This window comes from Prionailurus viverrinus, chromosome A2, assembly GCF_022837055.1.
Source record: "Prionailurus viverrinus isolate Anna chromosome A2, UM_Priviv_1.0, whole genome shotgun sequence".
Lineage (NCBI taxonomy): Eukaryota > Metazoa > Chordata > Mammalia > Carnivora > Felidae > Prionailurus > Prionailurus viverrinus.
Window position 1 is genome coordinate 35,289,400 of NC_062562.1, and position 24,571 is coordinate 35,313,970.

At 39.2% G+C, this 24,571-nt stretch overlaps 1 protein-coding gene across 6 annotated transcripts in view; it reads right to left on the reverse strand.

Moving 5' to 3' along the window:
- The window catches only part of TAFA4 (TAFA chemokine like family member 4), a 176,697-nt gene that overhangs the window by 16,338 nt on the left and 135,788 nt on the right, over window positions 1-24,571 (reverse strand). For 5 of the 6 annotated variants that reach the window (XM_047849063.1, XM_047849069.1, XM_047849067.1 and 2 more), the window contains one exon: window positions 9,494-9,649. In XM_047849063.1, coding sequence (XP_047705019.1) covers window positions 9,494-9,649 — 156 coding nt within the window. Of the gene's footprint in view, window positions 1-9,493; window positions 9,650-12,151; window positions 12,507-24,571 lie in introns of those variants that run through there. The other variant, XM_047849068.1, reaches the window with a different exon arrangement.

Below are 24,571 nucleotides of genomic sequence, written 5' to 3' on the forward strand. Positions count from 1 at the left end.
AACACTAAACCACGTTGCACACCTAGAAAACTGATTTGAAGATTAACACAATATGCACAACCTGAACCACAGAACTCAGCAGGTATACGGCACAACAAGGTGAACTGGGGGAGAGAGAAGCGACAGAGGGCAGGGAGCTGCTTCTGCTTGCAGAGAGAGGACAGAGAGGGGTGGGGAGAGTACAGGAAAAGCATCTGGAGAGAAAGTGGAAAGTGGAAAGTGGAAAAGTGGAAACAGCCACAGGGACTGAACAAAAAAGGGAGAAAGGAAAGGGTTTAAATTCTATTACGACTCTATAAACAAGGGGAGCACAGAGTCTGAAACTCTGTAGCTCTATACCTAGCAGGACTCTGGTGGGAAGGGCAAATCCCCAGGGGCAGAGAGTGAGGTCCGAGGGGTCCTTGGGCCACAGAGGGAAAGGTGGTTCCCCTGCTGGGAGGACATTTGGTAGAGGCTGTGCAGCTACTCCACAGGCAAAGGTCCCAGCAGACCCCGAAGAACAACCACATTCGCTGGTGCTGGAACAAGGACATTAAGGGTGAAGCCTGGTGCCAGATGTGTGTTGTGATTTTCCATAATCCCTGAAACACTGCTACACTATTGCGTGAATTTTTTCTGGGGTGGGCTGGCACCCAGCCACAGTCTCTGGGCATTGGCAGCAGCACGTCGTGTAGTGTGGCTGGCACCTGGCTGTTGCTCAGTGAGACCCTCCCCCAGAAGGTCTGAGTGGGTCAAACTGCAGTTTCTCAGAAGTAAAGGGTTGGGAAACAAAGCTGCATCTGAGATAAAACTCAGGAGGTAGGTACTGCCTGGCAGCCTAACAGCTTGGTCATGCACAACGTAAAAGTGGGGAGTGGATGGAAGCAGAGACAAAGGATGGGTGTGCGATTGCTGATCAGGCAGAACAGAGTTCTGATACCAGAGACTGGGTAGCTGGGTGACACCCTTTTCACCCCTCCTGCACATGCGCATACACCCCTACAAGCACCACAAAACACCCCATGAGCTAAGCAGCGCCATCTAGTGGAGAATGGAGCCATTACACTAAGCCCTGGCCAACTGGGCCATCCTCACTCTTCAGGAACACCACAAATCGCTCTGCCTGCTTAATTTATGGACTATAAAGTGCTTCATAGTTTGACTTCTAGGGGAAACCTGTGTAATTACAATCGTATTTCAGTCTATACACTGATCCATCTATTCAATTTTTTTTCTTTTTCTTCAATACAGAGAAATAAAATATTTTTATTTTGTATTTTTATTAAAAATATTTTTAATTTTTTCCACTATATATTTTATTTTTGTAAATTTTTCAAATTATATTTTACTTCCATCATTTCATTTTATTCTATTTCACTGTATTCATTTTTTTTCAAATTTTAAACGTTTTCCTTTTTTTTTTCCTTTCTTATCTTTCTGTTTTTTCTCTAACCTGTTAAGCTCCTTTCAACACCCACACCAAAACACACCTAGGATATAGCATCATTTATTTGATCTGTGTGTGTTGTTTTTAATTTTTAAATTTCAATTTTTTTACGTTATTAATTCCGTTTCTTCTTTCAAAATGACAAAACAAAGGAATTCACCACAAAAGAAACAGCAGGAAGAAAGGACAGACTGGGACTTAACACAGATACAAGCAATACGTCTGAACCAGAATTCTGAATCACGATATTAAGACTACTAACTAGGTTTGAAAATATATTAGAATCCCTTTCTGTGGAGATAAAAGAAGTAAAAGCTAGTCCAGATGAATTAATAAAAGCTATAACTGAGCTGCAATCTCAAAGGGATGCCATGGCGGCAAGAATGGATGAGGCAGAGCAGCAAATCAGCAATACAGAGGACAAACTTATGGAGAATAATGAAGCACAAAAAAAAGAGGGAAAGTAGCAAAAGAGACGATTTAAGAATTAGGGAAACCAATGACTCATTAAAAAGGAACAACATCAGAATCATAGGGGTCCCAGAAGATGAAGACAGAGAAAAAGGGGTAGAAGGGTGTTGTGACCAAATCACAGCAGAAAACTTTCCTAACCTGGGGAAAGACACAGACATCAAAACCCAGGAAGCACAGAGGGCTCCCATTAGATTCAACAAAAACTGACCATCAACAAGACATATCATAGTTAAATTCACAAAATACTCAGGCAAGGAAAGAATCATGAAAGCAGCAAGGGAAAAAAGTCCTTAACTCACAAGGGAAGAGAGATCAGGTTTGAAGCAGACCTATCCACAAAAACTTGGCAGGAGTGGCAGGATACATTTAATGCCAGAAAGGAGTGGCAGGATATATTTAATGTGCTGTATCAGGAAAATATGCAGCCAAGAATGTTTTATCCCACAAGACTGTCATTCAAAGTAGAAGGTGAGATTAAAAGTTCCCCAGACAAAAATTAAAGGAGTTCGTGACTACTAAACCAGCCCTGAAAGAAATTTAAGGGGGACTCTCTGAGGAAAGAAAAGATGGGAGGAAAAAAAAAAAAAGACCAAAAGCAACAAAAACTAGAAAGAACCACCAGAAACTCCAGCTCTGCAGGCAACATAATGGCAATAAATTCATATCTTTCAGTACTATCAATGTCAATGGACTAAACACTCCAATCAAAAGACATATGGTAACAAAATGGATGAGAACACAAGATCTATCTATATGCTGTTTACAAGAGACCCACTTGGGACCTAAAGACACCTTCAGATTGCAAGTAAGGGGATGGAGAACCATCTACCATGCTAATAGTTGACAAAAGAAAGCTGGAGTAGCCATACTTATATCAGACAATCTAGATTTTAAAATAAAGGCTGTAACAATAGATGAAGAAGGGCATTATATCATAATTAAGTGGTCTGTCCATCAAGAAGATGTAACAATTGTAAAAATTTATGCCTCCAACGTGAGAGCATCCAAATATATAAATCAATTAATCATGAACATAAAGAAACTCATTGGCAATAATACCATAATAGTAGGGGACTTCAACACCCCACTTACAACACTGGACAGATCATCTAAACAGAAAATCAACAAGGAAACAATGGACTTGAATGACACACTGGACCAGATGGACTTAACAGATATATTCAGAATACTTCATCCTAAAGCAGCAGGATATACATTCTTCATCAGTGCGCATGGAACGCTCTCCAGAATAGATCACACTGGGACACACATCAGCCCTCAACAAGTACAAAAAGACCAAGATTATCCCATGCATATTTTCAGACCACAATGCTATGAAACTCGAAATCAACCACAAGAAAAAATATGGAAATATAACAAATACTTGGAGACTAAAGACCATCCTACTGAAGAATGAATGGGCTAACCATGAAGTTAAAGAGGAAATTAAAAAGTACATGGAAGGCAATGAAAATGATAACACCACAGCCCAAAACCTCTGGGATGCAGCAAAGGTGGTAATAAAAGGAAAAAATATAGCCATCCAGGCCTTCCTGAAGAACAAAGAAATGTCTCAGATACACAACCTAATCTTACATCTTAAAGAGTTGTGAAATAAACAGCAAATAAAACCCCAAACCAGCAGAAGACAGGAAATAATAAAGATTAGAGCAAAAATCAAAGCTAACAACCCCCCCCCAAAAAAAACAGAAAAGATCATTGAAACCAGAAGCCAATTCTTTGAAAGAATTAACAAAATTGATAAACCACTAGCCAGTTTGATCAAAAAGAAAGAGGAAAGGAACCAAATAAATAAAATCAAGAATGAAAGAGGAGAAATCACAACCAACACAGCAGAAATACAAATAACAATAAGAGAATATTATCAGCAATTATATGCCAGTAAAATAGGCAATCTGGAAGAAATGGACAAATTTCTAGAAACATATAAACTACCAAAAATGAAACAGGAAGAAATAGAAAATTTGAACAAACCTATAACCAGTAAAGAAATTGAATCAGCAATCAAAAATCTCCCAAAAAACAAGAGTTCAGGGCCAAGATGCCTTTCCAGGGGAATTCTACCAAACATTTAAAGAAGATGTTAAGAAGCTCTTTTGAAGCTGTTCTGAAAAAATAGAAATGGAAGGAAAACATCCAAACTTTTTCTATGAAGCCAGCATTACCTTGATTCCAAGACCATACAAAGACCCCACTAAAAAAGGAGAACTATCTACCAACTTCCCTGATGAACATGGATGCAAAAATGCTCAACAAGATATTAGCCAATTGGATCCAACAATACATTAAAAAATTATTCACCATGACCAAGTGGGATTTTTACCTGGGATGCAAGGCTGGTTCAATACCTGCAAAATAATGTGATTCATCATATCAATAAAAGAAAGGACAAGAACCACATTATCCTCTCAATCTATACAAAGAAAGCATGTGACAAAATACAGCATCCTTTCTTGATAAAAACCCTCAAGAATGGAGGGATAGAAGAATCATACCTCGAGATCATAAAAACCATCTACAAAAGATCCAATGCTAATATTATCCTCAATGGGGAAAAGCTGAGAGCTTTCCCCTCCAAGGTCAGGAACAAGACAGGGATGTCCACTCTTGCCACTGTTATTCAACATAGTACTGGAAATCTTAGCGTCAGCAATCAGACAACACAAAGAAATAAAAGGCATCCAAATCGGCCAAGAGGAGGTCAAACTTTCACTCTTCTCAGATGACATGATGTTCTGTATGGAAAACCCAAAATATTCCACCAAAAAAACTGCTAGAATTGATTCATGAATTCAGCAAAGTCACAGGATATAAAATCAATGCACAGAAATCAGATGCATTTCTATATACCAATAATGAAGCAACAAAAGAGAAATCAAGGAATCAATCCCATTTACAATTGCACAAAAACCCATAAAATGCCTAGGAATAAACCTAATCAAAGAGGTGAAAAATCTATACACTGAAAACTATAGAAAGCTTATGAAAGAAATTGAAGAAGACAGAAGAAAGCAGAAAAATATTCAGTGCTCCTGAATAGGAAGAACAAATATTGTTAAAATGTCAATACTACCCAAAGCAATCTACATATTCAACGCAATACTATCAAAATACCACCAGCATTCTTCACAGAGCTAGAAACACAATCCTAAAATTTGTATGGAACCAGAAAAGACCCCAAATAGCCAAAGCAATCCTGAAAAAGAAAACCAAAGCTGGAGGCATGACAATCCCAGACTTCAAACTGTATTACAAAGCTGTAATCATCAAGACCATCAAGACAGTATGGTACTGGCACAATAAAAGACACTCAGATCAGTTGAACACAAAAGAGAACCCAGAAAGGGACCCACAAATGCATAGCCAACTAATCTGACAAAGTAGGAAAGAATATCCAATGGAATAAAGACAGTCTCTTCAGCAAGTGGTGCTGGGAAAACTGGACAGCGACATGCAGAAGAATGAACCTGGACCACTTTCTTACACCACAGACAAGAATAAACTCAAAATCAATGAAAGACCTAAATATAAGACAGGAAGCCATCACAATCCTCGAGGAGAAAGCAGGGAAAAACCTCTTTGACCTTGACTGCAGCAACTTCTTACTCAACACGTCTCTGGAGGCAAGGGAAACAAAAGCAAAAATGAACTATTGGGACCTCATCAAAATAAAGCTTCTGCACAGCGAAGGAAATAATCGGCAAAACTAAAAGGCAACCGACGGAATGGGACAAGATATTTTCAAATGACATTATCAGATAAAGGGTTAGTATCCAAAATGTATAAAGAACTTATCAAACTCAACACCCAAAAAACAAATCATCCAGTGAAGAAATGGGCAAAAGACATGAATAGACAGTTCTCCAAAGAAGACATCCAGATGGCCAACCAACACATGAAAAAATGCTCAACATCACTCACTAAGGAAATAGAAATCAAAACCACAATGAGATACCACTTCACACCGTCAGAGTGGCTAACATTAACAACTCAGGCAACGACAGATGTTGGCGAGGATGCAGAGAAAGAGGATCTCTTTTGCATTGTTGGTGGCAATGCAAGCTGGTGCAGCCCCTCTGGAAAAAACTATGGAACTCACTCAAAAAATTAAAAAATAGAACTACCCTCCAACCCAGCAATTGGAGTACTAGGTATTTATCCAAGGGATACGGGTATGATATTTCAAAGGGGCACATGCACCCCAATATTTATAGCAGCACTATCAACAATAGCCAAAGCATGGAAAGAGCCCAATGTCCATCAATGGATGAATGGATAAAGAAGATGTGGTGTGTGTGTGTGTGTGTGTGTGTGTGTGTGTGTGTCACACACACACACACACACACACACAAACATTGGAGTATTACTCGGCAATCAAAAAGAATGAAATCTTGCTGTTTGCAGCTATGTGGATGCAACTAGAGGGTATTATGCTAAGCAAAATTAGTCATAGAAACACAAGTATCATAGGACTTCATTCATACGAGGACTTTAAGATAAAAAAGAGATGAACCTAAAGGAAGGGAAGCAAAAATAATACAAAAACAGGGAGAGGGACAAAACATATGAGACTCTTAAATATGGAGAACAAACAGAGGGTTGCTGGAGGGGTTGTGGGAGCGGGGATGGGCTAAATGGGTAAGGGGCATTAAGGAATCTACTCCTGAAATCACTGTTGCACTATATGCTAACTTGGATGTAAATTTAAACACACACACACACACACACACACACACACACACACACACACACAATATGATACCATTTGGGTAAAACATGCATTCATACTGCAATATACCACTTTTTCTGGAGAACTATCTCAAATACACAAATAGGCCAAAAAAAAAAAAATGTATTGACCAAACAGATAAATGCAGTTATTCTTACAGTGGTGGCCAACAGGGATTTAGCCCAAATAATAAATGTATATAAAGAGTAAAATAAGCTACTGCAGAATAAGGTATTAATATTTTCTTTAGTAAGGGAAAGATTAAATATGATTGCCATCCTAACTGTATTTTCCAGATCCTGATGCTTTGAGAGAAATGTAGAAGACTTCTTATATCTAAAGATTCTATGCTGGATAGAATAGAGTTTATGCTATAATTCAAAATTCTTGAAGTTTAAAATCCACACAGTAAACAAACACATTCATTTGAAAACAATCTATGATTACTGAAAATGATTATGTTCTCCATTGTGCCCAAATCATTCATGCACCAGCCAATGCGAGGGTGGGTAGAAAGAAGAAAGAGAGACAGCTCCCATCTTCAAGCAACCTAGAGATTAATGGAACGCACACATTCAGATCTGAAAACATAACAGGATACATGTCATGAACTGGATATACAGGGAGACACAAGAGCATACAGGAGATATGGAAGGAAAGGAGGAATTAAGTAGACAGAATGTGTGTTGTGGGGAAGAAGGCAATGATCCAGGCCAAGGATACAGGTACAAGTGCAGGATAAAAGGGAACATAAAGTAAGGCACCTAGGGGCACAGTTGGTTAAGCATCCAACTTTGGTTCAGTTCATGATCTCAGAGTTTGTGAGTTTGAGCCCTATATCAGGCTCTCAGCTGTCAGCACAGAGCCCACTTCGGATCCTCTGTCCTCCTCCTCTCTCCCTGTCCCTTCCCCACCCACCCCCTCAAAAATAAAAAGGGAACATAAAGGACCCCACTTGGATGTGGGTAGTATAGTTGAAAGAGAGGAGGGAGACAGAGCCAGACTACGCCAGGCTTCAAAAGCCAGGGTAAAGAATTTGGATTTTATTTTAAAGATACTGGGAGGTCATGAAAATGTGGTTTTAAACACAGGACTGACATGATAGGTTCTGTTTTTGCAGAAGGATCTTCTGACTGCAGGGCGGAAAATGGGAGATAGGAGTAGTAAGCTTGTCAAAATGTAATCTGGGCTCCTACACTGTGGAGGTGACAGCGGCACAGAGAATTGGAGACAAAACAGGTATGGTTTGGATTCAATTGATGGAGAAAATAAATATGTTCAGCTGTCCCGGCTGGAGAGAAGAACTTTGCAAATTTCTTTTAAGTGTCTCTTGTTTTAATGTTAACCATCTTCTTTTATAGATTACAATCCTTTATCTGTATCCCCAAACCCAAAAAGCTCTGAAAATGGACAGGAGTTCTGTACAATGGCAACAAAACCTGATTTGAATTAACAGGAGGTTGGTCATCTTGCCCTATCCTGTTCCGAAAGAATATTCTATATACTGCACTATAGAAATACCAGCATCTGTGAATATGGGGTACAACTGGAAAAGACAGTAGGTTCGTTAGGTAGCAGATGCTGTATGTACTATGCTGCCTTTAAAAAATCTGAATTCAGCAACACATTTGGCCCCAGGGTTTCTATGAAGAATTGCAGATGGTAAGTTGGCCATATTCACTTTCCAGATTTAACGGTCGCTGAGATCATGCTGATACCCAACTCTAGTGACCATACAGACCATAAATTTGTACCCGTGTTTGGTAGGGGAGGTGGGATATGGGAAAGTCAATTATTATTCTTGATTGTGTGATTCTGGAGTAAAGAATGCATATGTGCATTTTAATGGCTGACCTTTAGACACGCATCAAGTAAGAGTAGAAGCATTCACTTTCAGGGAGTTTTCTTGCCACTATAGATCAAGTGCTACAAGGCTTAACCTCATGTATCCATTCCCCTGGGGAATGATACTTGTTTCTAACAAGCTGTCTGCTAGAAGCGGCCAGAGGCATCAAAAGGAATCAGTCCCAGGCCTCTATCAACATTCATTCATTTTTTAAAAATATTCATTGGCACAGCACTCTGCTAGGGGATTTGGAGACAACAAATAAATGACATGTGATTCCAAACTTTTCTCAAGGAAGTTGTTCCAAAGAAGATGTTTCATAAATGTTTGTTAAAATAGTAAACTAGATATAAAGAGAATATAAGTCAGTAACATTAAATATGAGTTGAGAAAATCAGGGTGCTAATCGCTTTGGAATCGAGAGTTTGAGATCAGGGAGAAAATTGTGTCTAGGGAAGCAACTGATTTTTTTTTTAAATTTTTTTTTTTAATGTTTATTTACTTTTGAGAGAAAGAGAGAGAGACAGGCATAAGCAGGGGAGGGACAGAGATGGAGACGCAGAATCCGAAGCAGGCTCCAGGCTCTGAGCTGTCAGCACAGAGCCTGACGCGGGGCTCAAACTCACAACTGAGATCGTGACCTGAGCTGAAGTCAGACGGTCAACCGACTGAACCACCCAGGTGCCCCAGGAAGCAACTGCTTTAATGCACACGATTTGGATAGACAGTTGGAAAAAAAAAAAAAATCAAAGCCTATCTCCCTGATTGTCCAGTAACAGAATTCCCCACTAGTACCTCTTGGGAAATATCATTAATTAACTTCCCTTATCCACCAAGCAATTTGTGGAGTTACAATTATGTTCATTTCCAGAGCAGCACTAACCTAGAATCATCAGCCTCATATTCCTTGAGTTGCAAGGGCTGTAAAGCAAGGAGGTTCTTGGTAGTTTTAGGCACTTTTTGCAGGAATGGAGAAAATGGACCAGAAAGGTCTTACCTTCAACGCAAGAAGGCTGAGCCCGAGTTGTGCCAGCAACCTGTCCTGGGAAGCAGGAACACTTGACTGTTTGCGATCGCTCTTCTATGCGGTTCTTATTACAGCACCTGTGCACAGCGACCACCTCACAGGTCCCTTGCTTGATTTGGTGGTGACCTGATGGATAAAGGGGGAGACAAACAAACCCGGCCCTGTGAGGAAAAAATGAAGCTACCACATAGACGAATGATGCCATGACTACATTTTCTAACTTCCTGTTCTATGCTTAGGAATCTTTATAACTTTTCCCTTTCATATAATTTCAAATATATATAAAGGTGGTATGAATAATGTAAAAAAAAAAAAACAAAACTCCTATGAACCTGTGGTAGTCAGAAATTCAGCCCCCAGGACCTTCAACTCCTAGTATCACAGCCACAGCTAAATTATGCTATTTACATGGCAAAAGAGATTTTGCAGATATAATTTAAATCACTAGCTGGTTAGCGGCACCTGGGTGGTGCAGTCTGTTAAGCGTCTAACTCTTGAACTTGGCTCAGATCATGATCCCGGTCAGTGAGTTCAAGCCTCCCATTGGGCTCTGCACCGATGGCTCAGAACCTGCTTGGGATTCTGTCTCTCCCTCTCTCTGCTCTTCTCCCACTTGTACATGCACGCTCTCTCCCCTCTCCCCCTCAAAAATAAACATTTAAAAATTAAAAAAAAACTTTTTTAACATTGATTTATTTCTGAGACACAGAGCACGAGCATGAGCATGAGCAGGAGAGGGGCAGAGAGAGAGGGAGACACAAAATCCAAAGCAGGCTCCAGGCTCTGAGCTGTCAGCACAGAGCCCAATGTGGAGCTCAAACTCACCAGTGGTGAGATCATGACCTGAGCCAAAGTCAGACACTTACCAGACTGAGCCACCCAGGCGCCCCTAAATTTTTTTTTTAAATCACTAACTGGTTGATCTTAAGAGAAGGAAATTACCCTGGATTGTCCAGATAGGGCTGATGTGATCACGTGAGCCCATGAAAGCAGACAAATGAAGCAGAAGGGGAAGTCAGGTTGAAAACAGAAACACTCAAAGCACCATTGCTGCCTTAAAGATGGAGGGGTCAAAAGGCAAGGAAATGGTGACTTCAGTCCTACAACCACAAGGAACTGAGTTCGGACAACAAACTGAATACATGTGGAAGCAGATTCTTCCTCAGAGCCTCCATAAGTAAAACAGTCCTGCTGATACTTTGATTTTAACCCAGAGGTCAGACTCTGAGCAGAGGAACCAGCTAGTGTGCCAAACTTCTGTCCTACAGAAATAAGCCCCTAAACTTGTGGTCACTGGTCACAGCAGCAATAGCAGAATATAAGACCTTATATGTAGGTTCACCATTGTTAACATGCAACGCTATTTGCCTTGTCATTGCCTCTCTTTCATGTATCTTTCTGAACCATTTGAGAGTCAGTTGCAGACACGATACCCCTTTACCCTTAAATAACACCTGAGAGTGTGTTTTCTAAGAACAAAGACATTCTCTTACATAATTATCAAAATCAGGACATTTGACGCTGATACAATGCTACTACATAATGCTATTATATAATCTACAGGTTTTCCAGGTGTCCTAATAATGTCCTTTATAGCCATTATTCTCCCTGTTCAGGATCCAACCCAGGGACCTATGATGTATTTCGTTCTCACATTTCTTTAGCCTTCTTTAATCAGCTAATACTTTTCAGCCTTTATCTTCCCTAACCTTGACATTTTTAAAGAATACATGCCAGTTATTTTGTAGACTGTCCCGCAATGGTTCCTATGGCCCTGGTCAAGTCTTCAAAGATTCCAACCCCAGCCGACAGCTAACTGCAATCAGACAACCCTGAAGCAAGACCACCCAGCAAAGTCACACCCACATTTCTGATGATGAGAGAAGAGACTGTATGAAATAATATTTGTGGGTTGTTTTATGCTTCTAGGGTTTAGGCTAATTTGTTACAGAGCAATAGATAACTAATACACTAATTCTGGCTATACCAGGATTGGAGAGACTTACCTCTGCTCTGATAAAAACAATGTAAACAAGATTGTGGAGGCAATGTGTAGAAATTATTAATAAAAGACAACCTTTTCAAGCCCCCTTGAGCACTCTCAATTTTCACACGTACTATTTACATATAAATTGTTCCGTGAATTACAAGCAATCTCATCTACTCATTAAGACAGGTTTCCCCAAAGATTGTCAGGGGCTAATGCTCTGCTTGCTTTCTGTTGTTTGGTACATGGCCTTCAAATCACAAAACTAGTTTAAAAATCTGAATTAGGCAATGTTTTTAATCGATAAAGTTAGCCCTTCCACAAAACAACCTCTATATTATTCTGACAAGTTTCTCACCCTTCCTCTGCATACTGTGCTAACTGTCGGTGGAAGCAAACTTCAAAATTACTGGCAAGAACAAATACTAAGGCCAAGTTTCATTTGTAAAACACATAAAAGCAGAACCAGTTCCCAGAGAATCAAACCACCATCATGAGAGAGAGTTTTCAATCTACTACAGAAGAAAACATCAAGTGATTACAACTATAAACCTAAGTAAATGTATACAACAAGAATGCGGATTTCCCATAGGTAGTTACACACAAAGTGTAAAAATTAAGTAAAAATAAATCGTAATTACAATGTGAGGAAAGTAGCATGGGAATTTAGTGCTGAGTGAGCAGAAAAGTAAGGACTTCGAAGAGTTCATGAGGAGATCCTGTCTCTGGTTTCCAATTGCAAGCAAACACAGTCAGGTCAAACATTCCCTGAATGGCTAGCCATGTAGTTGGGGGGGCCAAGGTGAATTTATCCTCAGTCCTCCAACAGTGTCTTCCCCTCCCTGTTGGCCAGTGTTGCCATTTGCTCAGCTGCCACCACAAAGTACCACAGGCTGGGGGGCTTAAGTAACAGATCAAGATGCTGGCCAATTCAGTTCCTGGTGACAGCTTTCTTCCTGGCTTCCGGCAACCAGCTGCCTTCTCACTACGCGCTCATGCGGCAAAGACAGTGCTCGGCTGTCTCTTCCTTTTTTTTTTTTTTTCCTTCCCATAAAAACACCAACTCTCCCTTATGACCTCACTTAACCTTTATTACCTCCTGATAGACTCTGTCTCCAAATATAGTCACGTTTGGGCATTAGCGCTTCGACATATGAATTGGGTGGGGGGGGGGGGCCACAAATATCCCATCTATATAACAGCCATCATGCATTAATTAGATTTTTTTAAAGTTTATGTATTTATTTTAAGAGAGAGAGAGTGAGAGTGAGCATGAGCAGGGGAAGGGAAGAGAGACAATCCCGAGCAGGCTCCGCTCTGTCAGTGCAGAGTCCCATGCAGGGCTCGATCTCACAAACCGTGAGAGCATGATCTGAGCCAATATCAAGAGTCAGAGGCTTAACTGACTGAGCCACCCAGGCGCCCCACAGTAATTAGATTTTAAATGACCCTAGAGAGCCATGAAGATAGCATTTAACCTCCTTAAGAAAATAAAGGAAATGTGTTTTAGCAACTTAAAATAGTTGAGAAGTGATTTGGACATTTACTAATATAGTTGCTTAGAATTTTGCTGCTAGTTAGATAACCATCCACAAATACAAACAGATTTTTTTTTTCCTTTTCACAAACTTGTCTCTGAATAATCAGCTTGCTGGTCTAGGATTTTATTCACTTATACAGACCACTGACTATTGTACTTCATTGATTTTTAAGATACATATTTTTCTCATCTTTAACATTTCAGGAGCTATCACAACTGATAGCATCTTATCACTGTAATTGGCAATGCTTTTCTTTCTTAGAAATACATAAAACAGCAGTCTGTCTCACAATTGATGGTCTTAGATTTGATAAAATAGGGTAGTTTGCAGGCACTGTTTTAAATTCTTTAGAAATACTTTCCTATGTAATCTTACAAAAATGCTATGATGCGGGTACTATTTTCATTCCTTTTGCACGTTTAACAAAATGTTCAGACATTAATTTGCCCAAGGTCACACAACTAGAAATTGAAAAATAGAGAGACGTAAACCCAGGCAGTGTCTGGACTGTCAAAGTGTGCAGGGGAAAGGTAGGAGCTGTAGTTAACTACTATTCCACTAAGTGGCGCCAAAACGGCATCTCCACCTCAGCCAATCACAAGAAATGGCTCAGTCTCCCACTGAAAACATCTTTCCTCCATGAGGACAGTGTCTGTGGGACTCTATACAGTCACTAGGTCTAGTCGTCTGTGTACTGATAACACTGGACTGTGGTCTTGGAGTAAGAATAGCCCTCATTTCTTTATAACCTACAGTTTCTGGCGGAGGCGATAAGTCTTCAGAAACGAGTTCTTAAAAGTGCTTAAGGAACGAGAGCAGAAGACAGGAATCCATTGTGAGCTGGATGCACAAAAACCACAGATTGTACTTGCTTGAGCAGTTCATCTTGTATTAGCCAGGGCTCTAAGAAACTGGCTCACATGCTTACGGAAGCTGAAAATTCCTAAGATCTTTAGGGTAAAGGCACTAAGATGGAGATTCCCGGGAGCCAAAAGTTCAGTTCAAGTCTGAGCCCAAGGGCTTGATGAGACCCAAGAGAACCCATGTTGGCATTCCAGCTCAACAAATGGAAGGCTCAAAACTCAGCAAGAGCTGATGTTTCAGCTTGCAATGGCAGGAAAAGATTAATGTCCCAATCCATAGTCAGGAATAATTCCCTCTTACTCAGGGGAAAATCAGCCTTTTTGTTCTACTTAGGCCTTCAACTGATTGGATAAGGCCCACCCACATTAAGGAGGGAAATCTTTACTCAATCTATCAATTTGAAAGCAAAACTCCTCCAAAACACCCTCAAAAAACACACAAAATAAAGTGTGACCAAGTACCTGGGCACCCCATGGCCCAGTCAAGTAGTTATATAAAATTAGCCACCATAAACATCACACAACTACGTAGTGTAGTCCTGTTACTTGGGGGGGGAAATGAAAGCTTTTAAAACAGACAAGAAATTTTCATGGTAAACTCACTTTTCTAGAAAAGTACAGGAGGGATGCCTTGCACAATAAGATTGGTACCAACGAGTGGCCACTACCAATAAATTCACTTAAAGATACACCTCCCTCTTCAGCAACAGGAAACATTTTGGTTGGGGATCCATCTTGAAAACTAAAGTAAATATGTATACATAAGAGAGGTTGCAGCTGAAACTTTCCATATGGGATTTACCTTACCGTTTCAAGGTATGAACTGGGACAGGTAAGACTAAGTTATCCAGGAGTAGAGCTGTTCTCTGAAGAAAAACTGGCTGAAGAAAAAACAAAACTCTATTGTCTTGATGCTGTCTCTTAATCCCTGTGAGCTGCTAGGCCATTTCCCTGCCAGTTTTGTCTGGGTAGGTAGAAGGGAAGATATTTATTTCTATTTATTTAACCAACACTTGGATACAATATGCTACAGACTAGACACTGTTCTCAGTGCTCTTGAAGACATATCTTCTAAATGTGGAAACTTGAGGGGCGCCTGGGTGGCGCGGTCGGTTAAGCGTCCGACTTCAGCCAGGTCACGATCTCGCGGTCCATGAATTCGAGCCCCACATCGGGCTCTGGGCTGATGGCTCAGAGCCTGGAGCCTGTTTCCGATTCTGTGTCTCCCTCTCTCTCTGCCCTTCCCCCGTTCATGCTCTGTCTCTCTCTGTCCCAAAAATAAATAAACGTTGAAAAAAAAAAATTTAAAAAAAAAAAAAAATAAATAAATGTGGAAACTTGACATTGTTCCTTGATGCCTTTCCACACTTCTGACCTTGCAACCAGGTGGGGTGGCATACTTTCTTTTTGGGGGGAAAATAAAAGGTGACTTAAGATATTAGCAAGACCATAAAATCTAAGATACGCAATTCTTCATTCACCTGAAGTTAATGTGGACATCATCCCAAGTATTATGATCATTCTTAAAACATTAATTTACTACTACGCAAGTGCTATAGAAGATGGATTAAACTTATGTGGAGAGTAAACTGTTTAAATGCTTATCTTTTTTTCCTTATTAAGTATGCTTTTTAGAGACGTTGCGAACAACAAAGGAAATGTTCATTTGTCTCAATGCAGTGACGGCCCTTCCGCTGTTCAGGAGAGAAACTACAAAATTTCATTTGCAACAGAAGTTCTTACGCTGAAACTATTTGAAAGCCAATAGAGACACAGGAGGCATCAGATGAGAGTGATGTGCTTCCTGCTATTATTTCCCTTGGATCCTTTTCCTTTTGTTCAAATCCCTTTTCCCCCTTCCTTCTCCTGCCTAGCACAAGAACATACACCCTTAAAAGGAAGCCTCACACTCCAGTGATCTTCTTAGAAGGCATTTATTTGAGTGTGGTTTTCTCTGTGGCATTCTCATCCTTTCTCTCCACGAAAGCACGACAGAGGAAAGAGGATGCTGAAAAGAAGAATTCATGAAAAGAAAGCAGACAACGAGGCAGTGGCTAGTCACTGCCTTTGGAAAACATGCTTAGTATTTCTGATTGTGGCTCTCCTACATTTCTCAACTTTCTCCCCCTGTGCCTGCCCCAGCTTGGCTTTCAGTCACAAAGGGATACGTCATAGTACCGATGTAAAACAATGGTAGCCATGGGACTAGCTGGGCAAGTTTGGTAACTTACTTGTGGAGACAAGTATCTTCTGAGCTCACACTAGGCATCAGGCCCCCTGCTGGCAATGACGACAGAACAATAAAGAAGCCACATGGCCTGTGGTTTTAACAAGTAGAGAGACTTGAAGAAAATATCTCACAAGACTCCCAAGGAGGAAATGGCCTTCTCTTTAGCTTCTGGTAACGACAGAGGGAGCCATGGCCTCGCAGTCAGAATCGCTGAGCTAGGATGCTACCTTGCGGACTTGGGTAATTCCAAGGAGGCTCTCACTCTCATTTGCTCAGACACAAGGAATTTATTATCTACATCACATGATGGTTATAAATCTTAAACTGCTTAATGAACACAGTGAACTACTTGAAAAACCATGGATGTTGAATAAATGACTTGTTTTTGTTGACACATTTATTCAATAAATATTTGTTGAGCATTTACTCCGTGCTGGCACATGCAAACAATGCTGAACAAAACAGGCCCCCAAATATCCTCTTCCTCAAGGACTTTTCATATTTTAGTAATGAAAGAAACACAAAGCAGGAAAGATACAATTTAAAATGGGGAGGGCCTCAGAAACTAACATTTGAGCGAGAAATTAAAGCAGTAAGAGAGTAAGTCCTGAAGATATCAGAGGGAAAGAGGCCCTTAAAGCTAGAGGTATGTGAAAGAAGGAAAAATTAATAGTAGATGCCAGAGAAATAATGGAGGGTGAATGGGCACATTATAGAGGGCCTCATGGGTCACTGGGGGCTTGGGCTTTTACTTACAATGGGGTGGGAAGTCGCTGGAAATTATGAACTTAGAATGACCTGATCGGACATATATTTTTTAAAGATCTACTATGAGCAGAAGAGTAAGGATGAAAGCAGAGACATAGCACCTGCCCATAGTAATCCAAGGAGAGGTGATAATAGCTTGGACCATCATAGCAGTGGAAATGATAAGAAAATGTCAGGTTCTGGATTTATTTCGAAAGTAGAAGGGACAGGATTTGTTGATGGCTTAAATTTAAGATGTGAGAGGAAGAGAGGAGTCAATGCTGACTCCAAAATTATAGACCTGAACAATAAGAATAGTGGGCTGTCCCTTAAATAAGTGAGTGAAAAAATAGGAGCTTGGTTATTAAGTTTTAAATGCCAATTAGATATTTAACTGAGGAAGGTCAAATAGGCAGTAAGACATTTGAGTCTGGAATTCAAGAGAGAAGTCTGGTTTTCAGATGCACAGTTACTTACCACTGGAATATAGGATAGTATTTAAAGTCATGGCACACTGGATAAAATCTCCAAAAGAGTAATTGTAGCCAGAGGAAAAAAAAAATTATTTATGTGTTGAGTTTGGAAGAAGAGAAAAAATAGCCAGTGGCCTTACAAGAACCAAAAGTGAATGCATAAGGTCAAAGAGGTGGGTTCAAGATGGTTACAGAGCAAGATCTTGAACTCACCTCCTCTCACAGACACAACAAATCTACAACTACGTATGGAATAATTCCCTCTAAAAGGGACCTGAAAAATCACTTCAGAGAACGTCCACAACAAAGGATAAAAGGACAGCATTGAGACAGGAAGAGGCAGAGACATGAACTCACCAGGAAAAAAATCATCCCAGCCTCAGTGCCTCACAACCAGAAGACATTACAACGGTACAGAACCTTTCCTTGAGAAGCAAGGGATTCGATCTCATCAGACACCAACCCTGCACAGGATAGACAAGCCCCCAAATACCAGGCTTTGAAAACTGATGAGGATTATGTTCAGGAGAACTATCAAACTGTGGGGACTGGAGACACAGTGTAAAGGGGCTCATGTGCACAATCACTTGACCTAGAAACCAGCTCAATAATACCAATCTGAAAAGCACATACACCCTAGACCACAGAGATCCACTTACCAATTGTACAGTGTCTGTTACAAAGGCAGCAGACAGCAGAGACTCTCCACAGAAAATAAGACACTGGTGGGAGCCATTTTTGTGATCTCAGTCTACCTTATTAATACTGGCACCGAATGGGTGTCATTTCAGAATTCTTCCCCCTAACTTGCTAGCACCAGTGGATGGTACCACTGAGAGCTCTGCCCACAAATGCACAGAAGCAGTTGCTGATGAACCCCAACCCTGGACCAGGGGCCAGACCCACCCACCTAACACAGGAGGACCAAAATATTACAGCAAATATTAACAGGCATAAAGGGAAAAAATAGGCAGTAATACAATAATAGTTGAGAATGTGAACACCTCACTTACATCAATGCACAGATCATCCAGACAAAAAATTAGGAGGCAAACATTAGCCTTAAATGACACATCAGAACAGATGGACTTAGCAGATATATACAGAATCATCCATAGAAAAGCAGCAGAATACACATTCTACTCAAGTGCCCATGGAACATTCTCCAAGATATATTCCATTTTAGGCCACAGAATAAGTCTCAATAATTCAAGAAAACCGAAATAATATCAAGCATCTTATTTAACCACAATGGTATAAAACTAGAAATTAAATACAAAAAGAAAACTGGAAAAAACACCAAAACATGGAGATTAAACAACATGCTGCTGAAAACCCAGTGGGTCTTTGGACAAAAAATAAATTAAAAAAATACCTAGAGACAACTGAAAACAAAAATATGATCAAACAAAATCTACAGGATGCAGCAAAAGTGGTTTCTAAGAGGGAAGTTCATAGCAATGCAGGCCTACCTTAAGAAATAAGAAAAATATCAAATAAAAAATCTCCCTTTACATGTAAAGAACCTAGACAAAAAAAGAATAGGTAAAGCCCCAAATTAGTAGAGGGATGGAAATAATAAAGATCAAAGTGAAGAGAAATGAAATTGAGACTAAAAAGATAAATTATACTTAAAAAAATACATTATTGTCAAGTTAGCTAACATACAGGGTATAGTGTCCTCTTGGCTTTGGGAGTAAATTCCCATGATTCATCACTTACATACATACACCCAGTGCTGTCCCACCATTTGCCCTCCTCAATCCCCATCACCCATTCCCCCCCACCACACCTCCCATCAACCCTCAGTTTGTTCTCTGTATTTAAGAGTCTCATGATTTGCCTCCCTCTCTGTTTGAAACTATTAAAAAGATCATTTAAAAGATCAGTGAAACTAAGCTGGTTCATTGACAAACACATAGACAAACTAGCCTAAATAAATAAATAAATAAATAAATAAATAAATAAATAAAATAGAGGACTCAAATAAATAAAATTTGAAATGAAAGAGGCAAAGTTATAACTGATAGCATAGAAATACAAGTATCAAGAGACTACTACAAACAATTATATGCCTTCAAACTGGATAACCAAGAAGGAATGGATAAATTCCAAGAAACATACGATCTTCCAAGACTGATTCAGGAAGAAACAGAAAATCTAAAAGGACCATTTACTAGTAAGGATATTAAAATACTAATCAAATACCTCCCAACCAACAACAGACCAGGACTAGATGTCTTCACTGGTAAGTTCTACCATCCATCCAAAAAAGAATTAATACCTATCCATCTCAAACTCTTCCAAAAACTAACAGTGGGTAAAACGTCCAAACACATTTTATGAGGCCAGCAATACCATGATACCAAAACCAAACAAGGATACCACACTCACAAAAATTACAGGCCAATATTCTTGATGTATATGGATGCAAAAATCCTCACCAAATTACTAGAATGCTTAATTCAACAATACATTAAAAGCATCACACATCACAATCAAGTGGGATTTATTCCAGAGAGCAGGGAAGGTTCAACATCTGCAAATCAATCTACATAATATATCACATTAATAAAATGAAAGATAAAACTATACAATCATCTCCCAAGATACAGAAGAGCACTTAACAAAATTCAACATCCATTTATGATATAAAGTCTCAACCAAGTGGGCTTAGAGGGGATATACATCAACATAATAAAAGCCATATATAACAATCCTACAGCTAACCTCAACTCAATGATGAAAAGATGAAAGCCTTTCCTCAAAAATCCAGAAGACAAGGATGCCTACTTTTCCACTTTTATTCAACCCAGTACTGTAAATTCTAGCTACAGTGATTAGGCAAGAAAAATAAATAAGAAGCGTCCAAATCAGAAAGGAAAAAAGAAAACTTACCATTTGCAAATGACATACTATATTTAGAAAACACCAAAAAACTACTGGGGTAAATGAATTCATTGAATTCACAAGATACAAAATCAATATACAGAAATTTGGGCATTCCGATCCACTAAAAAACAAACAACTAGCAGAAAGAAATTAAGAAAACAATACCATTTACAATTGTATCAAAAAGAGTATAATTCCTAGGAATAAATTTAACCAAGGAGACAATGGCATTTTTCACAGAAGCAGAACAAATTATTCTAAAATTTGTATGGAACTACCAAAGACCTCAAGCAGCCAAAGCAAGCAACCTGGAGAAAGAAGACCAAAACTGGAGGTATCAGGCTCCCTGATTTTAAACTACACTACAAAGCTATACTAACCAAAGCAGTATGGTATTGACAACAGAAACAAATGATCAACAGAACAGAACTGAAAGCCTATAAAAACACAAACATATATAGGGACAATCTGTAAGAAGGAGCCAAGAACATACAAGGAAGAAAGGTCGGTTCAATAAATGGTGTTGGAAAAACTGACACAAATGTAAGAATGAAAGTAGACCGTATTTACATCATACACAAAATTAATTTAAAATAGATGGACTTGAATGGAAGACTCGAAACCATAAAATTCTTGTAAGAAAAAATGGGCAGTAAATTCATCAGTCTCAGCAACATCTTTGTGACTCCAAAGGCAAGGAGAAAATAAACAAATGAGACCACATCAAATAAACAGCTTCTGCAAAGTAGACCATCATTAAATGTTAAGGCAATCTAAAGGAATGTGCAAAGATATTTGCAAACTATCTACGTGATCAGGTGCAAATATGCAAAATACATAAAGAGCTCCTAGGGCTCAACAACAACAAAAATAAAAACACTTAAAAAACGGGCAGAGGATCGGAGTATACATTTCTTCAAAGAAAATATACAGATTGCCAACAGACACATGAAAAGATGCTCAACATCACTAATTATTAGGTAAATGCAAACGAAAACAGAATAAGGTAACACCTTATACCTGTCCGGGTAGCTCTTACCAAAAAGACAAGGAATAACGAGTTTAACAAGGCAAGGATGTGGAAAAAAGAAAACCTTCACACACTGTTGGTCACATTGTAAACTGGCGTAGTCACTATCTAAAACAGTGCGCAAATTTCTCAAAAAATTAAGAATACAACTAACATATGACCCAGCTGTTCCATTTCTGGATATTTATCCAAATAATACAAACACACTAATTCAAAAAGATATATGTACCCTTATGTTCACTGCAGCATTTATTTAAAATAGTCAAGATATGGAAACAAACTAAGTATCCATCAATAAATGAATAAAGATGTGAACACACAGACACATCAACATGCATGGAATACTACTGAGCCAGAAAAAATGAAATCTTGTCATTTGGACAATACAGATGGGATTCTGAGGGTATTAAGCTAAATGCAATAAGTCAGAGAAAGATAAATACTGTATGATTCCACTCACCTGTGGAATGTAAAAAACAAAATAGATAAACAAACCAGAAACAGACTCATGGAAACATCAAATAAACTACAGGTTACTCAAGGTGGAAGGTATTAGAGGGCAAGTGACGTAAATAGGTGAAGGGGATTAAGAACTAATATATGAGTCACAGGGATGTAATACACACCATGGGGAATATAGGCAGTAATCCTAGAATAATTTTTGTATGATGACAGATGGTAACAACTTGTCATGGGGATCATTTTATCATGTATAAAAATATCAAATCACTATGGTGTGAAACTAAAACTCTAACAATACTGTATGTCAAATACACACAAGTGCAAATACACACATATCAACACACACACACACACACACACAATAGCTCCCACTTTAATTATAATACAAAAGCTGGCTTTAATTAACAACACATAACTTTTCAATGTTATGTTGAAATACCACTTAACATTTTAGTGGAACGAATCCTCCATTATTTCACAAGCAGTCCATCAAACTGTCTGTTATGGACTCTGCACAGCCCCCATCCCCAAATTCACCTGTTGAAGCCCTAAACTCCAAGTGACCACAGTTGTAGATAAGGCCTTTTCAAGGTAATTAAGGTTAAGTGAGATCTTAAGGGCAGGGCCCTAATCCAGCAAGACTGGTGTCCCTTCTCTCCATACAGGCACAGTGGTAAGGCTACATGATGTCACAGTGAGAAGGTAGCCATCTGCACACCAGGAATCAAGTCTCCACCAGAATATGAATTTGCTAACACATGGATGTTGGACTTCTAGCTTCTAAAGCTATGAGAAAATAACTTTTTGATGTTTAAGCCACCTACCTCTCCTTTTTTGTAATGGCAGGCCGAGGTGACTAATATACACTGTTACTTATTAATTCTAACTTTAGAGAATGAGTAAAGGTGACATACTTCAGATCAAGGGGTATCACACTAATAACATGACTGGGCAAAACAAATCTTTGGGGATCACTCACGTTTCTGAAAAAGTCTCTCCATGTGTGCATGGGTACAGGTGTGTGTCCGTGAAACTGCTTTTACAATTCATTACAGAGTATTGGGAAATACCAAGTAAAAGGCATGATTTTTGTCTTTACCTGCTGGTGGTCTGGATTCTGCCTGCCTTAGTTTACAGCAACAAAGACTACTACAATGCCAAATTGTACTGGAGAATGGTCTGGTCCTTAGGAAATATATGTAGCTTGCCACTTACTTATAAACAATTCAGAAAAAAATGGCAAGATAGGCAGACAGATTTTTTACCGGTAGTTCCAATATGATAGGGTATAATGTGATAACTCTTGTAAGAGATATAAAGATGTTCATTCTACTTTCCTTCCAACCCTTCTTTAGGTTTCCTATGTGTGCAAATATGAAATTGGGGGGTGTAGATGGAGGCAAGCTAACATTACAAGAAATAACTAGAAGGCATTATAGAGCTATAGACCCCAGATGCCTCTGTTTAAAAAACCAATCTGCCATCTCTCTACTTCTGTGAGGTTTCCAACAAGGGGCTTCACTTCTCTTTGCCTTGGTTTCCGTATCTGCAAAATAATAAACCTTCAGAGGTTTGATGTGAGCATAAAGCTAATATAGAGAGTACCACATGGCATATAGTAGCTGCTCAATAAATATTAGTAATACTAGTAATAATATACTATGTATGGTCGTAACTATTACTCTATTATTAGAAACTATTAATTTTTTTAATGCTTATTTATTTATTTTGAGAGAGAATGAGCAAGTAGTGGAAGAGCTAAGAGAGGAAGAGAGTGAATCCCAAGCAGTGCAGAGCCCGATGTGGGGCTTGATCCCACGACCCTGGGATCATGACGTAGGGTCAAGAGTTGAATATTCAACCAATTGCACCACCCAGGCGCCCCTGTTATAAACTATTTAAACAACTAGTAAACTGGGAAGATCTAGGAAGAAATACAAAAAACTAGATTCAATTCATTTTCCAAAAAATTATACTTCTCACAATAAGGAAAAAGTAAATGCCTTCTAGGAGCAAGAAATCAGCATTGCAAAAGGCCCCTTAGCCAACTGATATTCATTGTTTCTGAGATCAGAGATAGTCAGCCATCTTTGTTTTAATTTTTTCCAACATGGCACATGAATCCATTTACTTCCTCCCAAGTTTTCATCCAGTACCTCCTCAAACCCTGAGCTCTCTGATCAAAAACCAGATGATAACAAACTTAGGCATTTCCAATGACGTGAGTCTTGACTCCTATCCATCCTGGACACTCCAGTTCCTATTTCTCTGGCTCCTGGTTTTACTACTGCCTAATACTTTTACTGGTTTCAAAATCAGCAGGATCACCAGGGGACAGGAAATCAAATGAAGTGCCTCCCCATGCCAGTGGATGAGACTGAGCACCCTTCCTCTGAAAGGGGAACATAACTGCAGAGACATAGAAGAGACTGCAAAAAGCCTCTCCATTTAGAGGCAACTGATGAAGTAGAGAGCCCACATTACACTTCACCCATGCCTCCCCTCTGAGTCCCAGTCTGCCTCCCCCTCTTTCCTAGCACACAAAAAAAGGAGGGGGACGATTAAATGTAAGGTTTATTTAAAAAACAAAAAGAAGGACAAGTGAAATTGCTGTGTTCAAAGAACATGTTTAAAAAGCGATACGTACAAAATAAAAGCAAATGAGAATTAAAGATAAAATAAACAAGGCTTGTTTTAGTCCCTGCAAATACCTTTCAATATCTGCATTTGTGATTTCAGTAACATTTCATACATAGCTGGATAGATTTATTTGTTCTACTAAATTTGTATGCACAACCATCTCAGTAGACAAAAATAAATGTA